The 11,842-nt window shown below is 42.6% G+C and overlaps 1 protein-coding gene across 1 annotated transcript; it reads right to left on the reverse strand.

Moving 5' to 3' along the window:
- Positions 1-2,770: 2,770 nt before the first annotated feature.
- Positions 2,771-11,495, reverse strand: LOC117444086 (uncharacterized). The gene is made up of 5 exons (XM_034079800.2): positions 11,336-11,495; positions 10,820-10,890; positions 9,579-9,774; positions 9,133-9,357; positions 2,771-6,821 (listed from the first exon to the last, which is right to left on the reverse strand). Coding segments are annotated over exons 1-5 (807 nt in total). The 5' UTR covers positions 11,338-11,495; the 3' UTR covers positions 2,771-6,508.
- Positions 11,496-11,842: the final 347 nt, after the last annotated feature.

The raw sequence follows: 11,842 nt of genomic DNA on the forward strand, positions 1-11,842 counted from the left end.
ATGGCAAAGATATGTAGAAAATAAACGTATTTAATCTGTTAAGCCCGAGAGACCCCGGTACCGGGGTACTTCCGCAACATCTTGCAGGAAACAGTGTCTGCGGGCATGTTCATTGAATAAACTATGAATGTTTTATATCCATGTAATGGGAAGAAACTCATCTAACTGATCATTTTCATTTTTTTTAAAAACCCACAATGCTAACGCTGAGCCTCTGAATTAGCAACGAGCAAAAAATGCTAACAGATGACTGCACCGAAATTCACTCACAAAACCTTATTATCTATCTTTGCTGACATCAAAACATGTGGCGCTAGGTAAAAACGCTAACATGGCTCACCTGTGTCTTTGTCTGGTCAAAAGTGGTCTTCAATGGCATTAAAACGATAAAAACGCTGCTGAAGTTAATCCATAGGTTAATCCAATGTGTCTGTGTCCCTTTGAAATGATTTCTGATAATCCATAAGCAATAAACCTGCTTTTCCGTTTTCCAGATGTCAGAGCTAGAGACAGCTTCACTCTGGAGCAAAACTCTGTGCACGAAGCCCCCACCTTTTCTTTTACCGTGTGTGAGTGGGGAGATCCCCCTTCGATTCTATTGGCTCTAACGGTCAGAAAGAGATGTCAATCAACACAAAAAATATTATCAATGTAACCCTTTTAGAAGATATGGTCATTTGTTCTGGGAAAGTCTGAGACCTGAAAAACAGGCTTAGGGCTAAACTGGTTAAGAAACGTTCATAACAAACGTAACGTGGGAGAAAATACGTTTCTAGCCAAACGTAATTGAGAATGCAGTTTAGTTCTGTGGGAACTTAATTTAATCACGGGGTTTGTCAAACAGAGCACATGGTGTAGTCCAAACGATAGCTGGGGATTCTGGGTAGTGTAGTGTCTTCTGCCATCCTTTACTCCGGAAAAATATTTGTTTCTCCGAATCGAAGGGGAAAAATACAAAAGCATTGCACACAATTCAAACCAATCAATGTTGTGTAATTAACAAGGATAATCTGGTGTTTTTTAGTCGATGAGTAGTGCAGATATCACTGTCAAATCAATCCACAGTAAGAGGAATACTTACTTCCGGGTGTACAATTCTCCGTTATCCAATGGGAATGGACGCTCACATTGCCTTTAAGGGCAGCCGACACAAACGGATGCCGTGCTTCGATGAGCGTCAAATCCCGACGCAGATGGGAATACGTTGCAATCAGTTGAAAGCTATTTGCGTCCCTTTATGACGCTGAAGGAGCCTAGGAGCGACTGCACGCCACGGACACTGACCAAACGTCGCTCCTGGACGCTTATGGAGTGAGAGTGTGTTGTTTCAACCGGTGAATCTTAACATCCCTAATACACACACACTACATCTTTGTCGTTTTGCACATTGGCATTTAACTGTATTGCATTTCCACATTGCATTGTCGTTGCTGCTACTCGGCTTTTATTCATGTGTGACTATGTTTATTACTGCAGTGATGACGGTGAAGCTGTATTCTGTGAGCGTTACTGACCTGCACAAAGTGCGCCGGTTGAGCCGCTCCGTCCTGACAGAAGTGAACCAGAACCCTCCTCACTCGCTCCATGCTGCACCCGCTGAGACCTGCATTCATGTTACATTTCATGGCGTTTCAGATTCACTCATTTCACTGACAAATATTTGTATTTGAAATACACAAGGAGAAATACAAATACAATCATTTTTTAGGGATATGGAAATGGTGTAAAAAGTTTGGAAGTTTAATTAAAGCCAATAATAAATATAACTATGAAATGCACTTTTACGATTGGCTTAAATGGCATTCCAAACAAAAAACAGTGTTTTTAATTTTGACTAAAGAGTGAATCAATAATGAACATTTTTTAAATTAATATAAATATATTTGACCTGTGAAACTTTTTAGATCTGAAAGCACCCAACAGGCAGATCAGGAGCCCGACGCGAAGCGGAGGTGTTCTCTTACCCATAATGGACGTAGTGTCTACAATTATTTTTATTATTTGTCATACTTCACCATTTCTTTTTTTATATTTCAATTTCTTTCCTCAAACTTTTTTCTTTTATTTGTTCTTTCTTTTTTTCATTTTCAAGTTTAAACATGTATTTTTATTTTTCGACTTTAAAAAAAGATATTCCAACATGTTTTCAATTCTGAAAATATTACGCTTTTTTTTTAAATTCCTGCCCGGGAGTTTATTTAACTAAAATGATAATACTGATTAATGATACGCTGATTTACAGACGTCTCTACTTTAAAGAGTCCTCGCTCCCACACACTCAATACTGATATACACCTGATGTTCTAATCCTTTAGTGGTTTTACTGAAGTAAAGGAGTACTCCCGCCCACACTGCTGCTCAGTCTGTAGCGAGGACAACTATCAGTGTTGGTTTCTCCAATTACCATGAAGGCAGCATACAGACGGCATCATTTCCACAGAATGATTTTTCTTAAAGAGACAGTCACCTCCTGACCTGAGAACGAGTCTGGAATTATATCAACACAAATATGTTTTTAACAAAACAAATGTTTTTAACTATAGAATCACAGATATAAAAAAACATTCTAATCCAAAGATCCCCAAACCTGCATTTTGTAAATAATTTGATGGTGGAATAAACGTTTTTAAGTGTACAAGAAAGAGAGGAGATAAAAACACGTTTGCGTCTAAAAACTCCAGATGTTTCAGATATCAGTAAAACACACAAAGGACGCGCAGTTAGCATAACACAAGTGGCGGGACAAAGAGAAACAATGAAAACAAAACAGTGATTTTTTACATTTTTAATTTGAGACGGCAGGGGAAATGGTTTTAAAGACAATTAACTGAAACAATAAGATCTTTTTATTAAATACTAAAAAAATATAAAAATGTTAACGTCTTTCTTCCATTCACAGCAGGGTGCCTTCTGTTTAAATCTACCCTCATCTTTTCACTGTGTTCAGAACATTAAAACATAAGAGACAGGATTTAATATTCAGCTCGACCCCTGATCCAAAACACAGAACATCAATCAATCAATCAATCAATCAATCAATCAATCAATCAATGTTTATTTATATAACATCAACAGGTTTAACACAAAACATCCACGATAAAGACAGTGGAGGGATTCAAGATGCATTTAAACATCAGTATTAACATTTCTACTTGAAAAAACACTAACTATATGACGTCTCTTCACCTAAACGTCTTCTTTCCAGATGTTCCTCTACTTATCTGGCTCATCCAGCCCCTTCACGTTCCCCTTCATTCATGCATTTAACTTAAGAAAATGAAACCGAGAACATTTCAAGTGGACCTATATGCTGTGTTGGAAACGCAGGGCCATACCTATACAAAAACATGTCTGCTGTGCAGCCATGCCTCACCCCTAGTTTCCACCGGGTCCGTCTGCGGCGCGTTGCGGGCGCGTTGCGGGCGCGTTGCGGTTGCGCCGCGGCGTCCGCAAGGATCGCGGCCACTCTAGTTACGGCTCAGAAGCGTCCCAGAAGCGTCTCGCCGCTGGGCTCCGCTCGAAATAGGATTGAAGTCTATTTTTCGACGCAACGCAGCCGTAAGGTAATGTCGGGCAGGAAGTGGAACGGTGACAGCATCCGGCCCACCCCCCAAAACCGGTTCCTTCCCCTCCCCCATCCCTCCTCTGTGGTCTTTCCAGAAGGAGAATAAAGGCCAGCGTTCTCCTTCGGTTTACAGGCACTGTGTGTCAATTATATAAAATAATTATAATAATATTATAAAAAATGTTACCACTAAAATATAGCAACCCATCTTTGATTCATGTCGTTTTTAACTGGACTATTACAATTATTATTAATTATGTCTGTATTCTACAACACAACAAAATAGGAAATAACAACAATAAACCTGATTTAAACAGACACAAAAATAAACCATTTAACTACGTAGCCTACTTACTTTCTTGTAGAAGTACAAATGTCCAGGAAATATTCCCAAGAACTGCGAGCCGGCATGCACGACGCTCCGCTTCCGTAATGCTTCTGAAACGCTCGTGTAACGCGCCCGGTAGGGTATGACGCCGGACCAAAACCGCAGCGCAGCCGTAACGCGCCGCAGACGGACCCGGTGGAAACTATGGGTCATGCTGCTCAAACCCCTCTGCGGCAGCTGTTAGAGAAACGCAGATTCTGGGTCCTTAGCTTGAAAAAAGAGGAGGCGGAGCTAATGCCTGATCAGAATTCTACCGGAGATAAAGTTACATTCTGCTGCGATAAAACGCCATCCTGTTCTAAACCACATCAAGGATTATCTCTGAAACAGGATGGAGCTCAAATGCTTTCTCTCTTGCGGGTTTATCACGAGGTGAGTCCCTTACTATGTCCTGCTTTCTAAACACGTGCTCTCCAGTGCAGGTTCGCTCTGTTAGCGATGCTTGCTAATGTAAACACAGACGAGTTTACGTCCAAAACACGCCAGGCATTGTTTCTGATATCAATGTTCTGTGGGTCCGCCATCCGAAATTACGTCATATCGGCAGCAAATCTGTTTTTGTTCCCCCGTTTTAAAAAGATGTGGGCACGAAGGAAAAGAGAGAGGGTTTTATGTGTTGACGCTGCGTGAGTTCCCCGACGCACCGGGAACACATCTTTATGTATATAAGACAACACAAAGTGATAGGTCCCCTTTAAGGTAAATTGCAATGTCAATTTTTTTGCACGATATTTAAAGATCAGAGTGAAGTTAAAACTACGGTATTTCAAAGATATTGAAATGTACATCACATGTCACTTGATAGACGCTGTTATCCAAAGCTAACACTGAGGACAACCCCCACAGCAGCAGTGTGGGGTGAAGCGTCTCAGGGACACAACGACATGCTGACTGCAGTGGGGTTTGAACCTGTGACCCCCTGATCCCAACACCAGCGCACTCTCCACTGCGCCACAGCCGCCCAATCCAGCGATTTTAAATGATGTGTTATACAGTGTTATTAAAATATTGATTTTTATAAATATTTAAATATCGGAATGACAGCGAGATAGACTTGGTCTGCATCACATGGAAATGCAAGGTATATTTTAATAATAATAGAATTACTCAACGATATTTGTGGATAAGGAAATATTAGAAATATAAAATAATAAAAAGGGAAGGATATTGACTTTGTCTGCACACCACCACTCTGTGCAATGTCAATACATATCTGCTATATAACGTGATTTGATTATTATTAATAATGTTCTATAATCTAAATACTGCTGGTCACTTACAGTATTTTACATGATGTGTCCGTCTATGTTTCCCGTAGTTAAGGACTATAATGCCCGTTGCTAAGGAGGATCAAGAGATAGAAAAAGCTGTTGGTGGGTTTTTTTCTTCTTCGCGGAATAAATACGATCATTTTTGAGTTCATAAAATAACTTCAACTAATATTGGGAGTGGAGTCGTTAGTTTGTTTCGTATCTGGCCGTGCAATAAGCGGGAATCTTGATCAGCCTGCATTATAATAATATAACTTTAGTTTATATAGCGCCTTTCAGGGGACCCGAGGTCGCATTACAGAACAACAAACAGGCAGACAAACAAAACAACAAACTTGAGGGCCCTTTTCAAAAGGTGTTCTTGTCCCCATCATGACCGCCTCGCTGCACATTAGCCCTAATCTTAACGTCTGCTATCATGCTATCTTTAGGCACATATTGTGGCTCTCAGATATGTAAACAAATAGATCTTGCATTTTAGAAATCCCTCGTACCCCCCTGCTTCTTCACACTCTCTCCAGCACAGGTTAGCTCTGAGTGCTAGCATGCTAATGGGAACACAGACCATATCACTTCCAGAACACGTCTCATTGTTTCTGACAGCAACGTTTCTGATTGGCCCGTGGGTTTAAAGCCCGCCTACATTTTAGTAATGTGGTCATGACGCAGCAAATCTGGATCAGCTCCGTTGTTCCCCGTTTTTAGAGATGTGGGTACGGAGGAGAAGAGAGAGGGGTTTATTTCCTGACACACCAGGGGGACACCGGGGACACACGGGCACACATGGGGACACACGGGGACACATGGGGACACACCGGGGACACACCGGAACACACCGGGGACACACCGGAGACACACGGGGGGACACCGGGGACACACCGGGGACACACGGGGACACATGGGGACACACGGGGACACATGGGGACACACCGGGGACACACCGGGGTCACACGGGTACACACCGGGGACACACGGGACACACGGGGACACACAGGGACACATGGGGACACACCGGGGACACACCGGGGACACACAGGGACACACCGGGGACACATGGTGACACACGGGGACACACCGGGGACACACCGGAGACACACGGGGACACACGGGACACACCGGGGACACACCGGGACACACCGGGGTCACACGGGTACACACCGGGGACACACGGGGACACACGGGGACACACGGGACACACGGGACACACGGGGACACATGGTGATGTAGAAAATACATCAGAAACTGCATTGAGCTGGTAGGAGAGCTTTAATGAGCACAGAGCTGTTACTGCCCCCCGCTCGGCTCGCCCCCCGTCCGGCCCAGCGAGGCAACTCTCTCCATGGCTGCATTGCTGGCCCCGCCCTCCTCGGGGCTCAGCAGCCGGCTGCTTTTGATCCGAGCGTCTCGGCGCCACAGCAGGAGGCCTCCGAGGACCATCAGACCCACGCAGAGCGCCAGCAGCAGGGAGACCACCAGCAGGGCGGGGCGGGGGGCCGCCTCCTCGTCTTCACTCCCGGACAGAGGGTCCTCCCTCGAGGCCGGAGAGAAGAACACCTCCGGAGTCTCGTCTTTGGAATCGCTGACGTGCTCGTCCTTCCTGCAGGAGAACCACAATCAGGATTCCTGCGTTCACAGCGGACCAGATCCCTGTTTTCAGACCTTGGGTTTACATGATAAGATACGATAAGGTAAGGTAGTAAGGTAAGGTAAGGTAAGATACGATAAGGTAAGGTAGTAAGGTAAGGTAAGGTAAGATACGATAAGGTAAGGTAGTAAGGTAAGGTAAGGTAAGGTAAGGTAAGGTAGTAAGGTAAGGTAAGGTAAGGTAAGGTAGTAAGGTAAGGTAAGGTAAGGTAAGGTAAGGTAAGATAAGGTAGTAAGGTAAGGGAAGGTAGTAAGGTAAGGTAAGGTATGGTAGTAAGGGAAGGTAAGACACGATAAGGTAAGGTAGTAAGGTAAGGTAAGGTAAGATACGATAAGGTAAGGTGCTAAGGTAAGGTAAGATACGATACGATACGATAAGGTAAGGTAGTAAGGTAAGGTAAGATAAGGTAAGGTAAGGTAAGGTAAGATAAGGTAAGGTAAGATACGATAAGGTAAGGTAGTAAGGTAAGGTGAGGTAAGATAAGGTAAGGTAAGGTAAGGTAGTAAGGTAAGGTAAGGTAAGGTAATAAGGGAAGGTAAGATAAGATAAGGTAAGGTAAGGTGAGGTAAGGTAGTAAGGTAAAGTAAGATACGATGAACCTTTATTAATCCCTGTCAGAGAAGGGAAGTATTGGAGTACAAATACTTAGTTACTGTACTTATGTACATTGTTCTGGTATCAGTACTTTACTCCACTACTTATTTTTCTGACCACTTTTTACTTTGATTTCTTACATGTTGAACTCAAATACCTGTACTTTCTACTTCTCACATGTTGAACTCAAATACCTGTACTTTCTACTCCTTACATGTTGAACTCAAATACCTGTACTTTCTACTCCTTACATGTTGAACTCAAATACCTGTACTTTCTACTTCTTACATGTTGAACACAAATACCTGTACTTTCTACTTCTTACATGTTGAACTCAAATACCTGTACTTTCTACTTCTTACATGTTGAACTCAAATACCTGTACTTTCTACTTCTCTCATGTTGAACTCAAATACCTGTACTTTCTACTTCTTACATGTTGAACTCAAATACCTGTACTTTCTACTTCTCTCATGTTGAACACAAATACCTGTACTTTCTACTTCTTACATGTTGAACTCAAATACCTGTACTTTCTACTTCTTACATGTTGAACTCAAATACCTGTACTTTCTACTTCTCACATGTTGAACTCAAATACCTGTACTTTCTACTTCTTACATGTTGAACTCAAATACCTGTACTTTCTACTTCTTACATGTTGAACCCAAATACCTGTACTTTCTACTTCTTACATGTTGAACTCAAATACCTGTACTTTCTACTTCTTACATGTTGAACTCAAATACCTGTACTTTCTACTTCTTACATGTTGAACTCAAATACCTGTACTTTCTACTTCTCTCATGTTGAACACAAATACCTGTACTTTCTACTTCTTACATGTTGAACCCAAATACCTGTACTTTCTACTTCTTACATGTTGAACCCAAATACCTGTACTTTCTACTTCTTACATGTTGAACTCAAATACCTGTACTTTCTACTTCTTACATGTTGAACTCAAATACCTGTACTTTCTACTTCTCACATGTTGAACTCAAATACCTGTACTTTCTACTTCTCACATGTTGAACCCAAATACCTGTACTTTCTACTTCTTACATGTTGAACACAAATACCTGTACTTTCTACTTCTTACATGTTGAACCCAAATACCTGTACTTTCTACTTCTCACATGTTGAACTCAAATACCTGTACTTTCTACTTCTTACATGTTGAACTCAAATACCTGTACTTTCTACTTCTTACATGTTGAACTCAAATACCTGTTCTTTCTACTTCTTACATGTTGAACTCAAATACCTGTACTTTCTACTTCTTACATGTTGAACTCAAATACCTGTACTTTCTACTTCTCACATGTTGAACTCAAATACCTGTACTTTCTACTTCTCACATGTTGAACACAAATACCTGTACTTTCTACTTCTCACATGTTGAACTCAAATACCTGTACTTTCTACTTCTTACATGTTGAACTCAAATACCTGTACTTTCTACTTCTTACATGTTGAACCCAAATACCTGTACTTTCTACTTCTTACATGTTGAACCCAAATACCTGTACTTTCTACTTCTCACATGTTGAACTCAAATACCTGTACTTTCTACTTCTTACATGTTGAACTCAAATACCTGTACTTTCTACTTCTCACATGCTAGATCCTAATGAAGAACATCAGTCCGTATCGTGGGGGGGTTTACCAGGGGGTGTGAGGCTCTTCAGGATTCACTGTGAACGCGACCTTGGAGAAGATGTCCTCGAACGGCTCGTCTTCCTCGTTCTTCGTCACCTGGTCTTCCTCGTTCTTCGTCACCTGGTCTTCCTCGTTCTTCGTCACCTGGTCTTCCTCGTTCTTCTGGACGGGGCTGAAAGCTCGCGGAGACGAAACCGGCCTGACGATAAAGCTGGCGACGACCTCGCTGACCCTGTGGGACGTTTACAAAGAATGAAGAGGATGCAAGCGGGTCATCGTATAGCTGCTCCTTATTTAAAGGTCTCCCATTACACTTCTTTTTAAGCGTATATTATGGAGCTCAGACTCTTTCTCTCTCAGGTTCACCACAAGGTGAGAAAAAGTGCGTTTTGCATTATAGGAGACATTTAAATAGGTCTGCTTCTCTTCTGTATGTCACAGGGCGTAACTCACCCGGCCTCCCTCGCCTCGCAGCGATACTTCCCGAAGGTGTCGACGGTGGCGATGAAGCTCAACGCGCCGTCAGCTGATCGCAGGAAGTGAATCTGAGGGAGGTTTGTGAAGCGAGAGGACGTCCAGGTCAGAGAGGAAGCCTGAGACGGCTTCACACAGGGAAGAATCACCGCCTCGTGCACAGGAGCAAAGACCTCTGAAGTGGAGAAAGAACATCAGAATAAACAAAAAGCGAGAGCTAGCTTTAGCCGGGATGCTAGCAAAAAGCACTGCCCAAAAGTGAGCTAAAGAGAAGAGTCCTAATCCATTCACTTCCTGTCTCCTGGTCTGGAGGTCAATGGTTTGAATGTGTTTCTGGTTGTTATCCTGAAATCAGGTTTGTGGTTAACTCAACCAGGAGAGATTTTAACTCTTTGTTCTACCACATGAAATACGTCAGAAAATACACCAGTGTCCTTGGGTCCCGTTAGCTGTTAGCTGTTAGCTTTTAGCTGTTAACTGTTAGCTGTTAACTGTTAGCTGTTAACTGTTAGCTGTTAGCTGTTAGCTGTTAACTGTTAGCTGTTAGCTGTTAACTGTTAGCTGTTAACTGTTAGCTGTTAACTGTTAACTGTTAGCTGTTAGCTGTTAACTGTTAGCTGTTAGCTGTTAGCTGCTAACTGTTAGCTGTTCAATTTTAGCTGTTAGCGGTTAGCTTTTAGCTGTTATCTGTTAGCTTTTATCTGTTAGCTTTTAACTGTTAGCTGTTAACTGTTAGCTGTTAGCTGTTAACTATCTGTTGACTGTTGAGTGTTAGCTATTAGCTGTTCTGTTAACTGTTATCTGCTAACTGTTAGCTGCTAACTGTTAGCTGTTCAATGTTAGCTGTTAAGTGTTAGTGTTGTCCGGTGCCTTGCTCAAGGGCACCACGGCAGGGCAGGAGGTGAACTGGGACCACTCCAATTAGCAGTCCACACTCCATTTTTAGGTCTGTTCGGGAACTTGAACCAGCGACCCTACGTCTAGCTGCTAGCTGTTAATTGTTAGCTGTTAAGTGTTGACTGTTAGCTGATAAATGATAATAATAATAATACATTGGATTTGTATAGCGCTTTTCCTAATGCGCAAAGACGCTTTACATAAAATCAGAACAGAAACAGTAGCCTACAAAGAAAACAAAAAACATAAACAGCAGTCCTTATCCAAGTGGTAGCTGTTATCTGTTAGCTGTGAGATGCTAGCTGTTAGCTGCTAAAAGTTACCTGTGTCCCGGATGGCCTTGGTTTCTCCTTGACATTGTTCTTTCACGTTTCCGTCCTCCAGGTCCTGAGCCCTGAGGGGGAAACAGCCTGTCCGTCACTACCCAGGAACACATGACACAACACTATACAACACTACGCTACACTACACAACACCACGATACACCACAACACTCGTCAGTTTATTTCATTAGCCTTCTATTCTAGATAATTTCCAAATAATTAGAAGACAGTAATTTAGAAAACAGTTGAAATAGAGGGGGAAGAGGCTAGAAAGATCTGTTTGGTATTTTGAGCCAAACACTTCATACATGTTCATGAGACCTATAATATATGCCTAGAAATAGACCTTTGAGGTAACTGTCCCCTTTGAGGTAACTGTCCCCTTTGAGGTAACTGTCCCCTTTGAGGTAACTGTCCCCTTTGAGGTAACTGTCCCCGCTCTGCTCTCCAGCGTGACGGTTAAATAGCAAAACAAACAACTCTTTACATTTATAAATAGTGATAAAGGTAAAGTACATGTGTGGATGGTTGGCGTCCGGCGCTGTGCAGACGCTTCCGGTCCGGCTCCAGCCACACTGAGGGTCTCGGGCCAGAACACACTGACTGCAGCTGCTGTGGACGGAGCAGCGAGACACCGGGACCCCCGTCACCCCCTCAGACGTCCCCACATACAGCACCCCCTGCAACAGATACTCACTTTCAGAGATGGCAAGAGTACACACATCCTTTACTCAAGTAGAAGTACAGATACTCGTGTTTAAAAATACTCTGGTGAAAGTAGAAGTACTTACTAAACTTCTTTAAGAGGCTTTGAAGTGCACTTCAGTAAAAAGTACCCATAGCTAGCAGCTGCTTTAAAGAGTACCTGACCTCCCTTTATATCAATAGAACAATAATGTCATTGTTAGCTAATGAATGTTTCCATGGTGAACAACGGCAACATGACAACGTTTCCATTGGTCCCTCTTCTTTAGAGAAGACCAGGAAGTGATGGATACACGGATCGTGTTCCAACCAATAGGC

The sequence above is a fragment of the Pseudochaenichthys georgianus genome, unplaced genomic scaffold, assembly GCF_902827115.2.
Source record: "Pseudochaenichthys georgianus unplaced genomic scaffold, fPseGeo1.2 scaffold_727_arrow_ctg1, whole genome shotgun sequence".
Lineage (NCBI taxonomy): Eukaryota > Metazoa > Chordata > Actinopteri > Perciformes > Channichthyidae > Pseudochaenichthys > Pseudochaenichthys georgianus.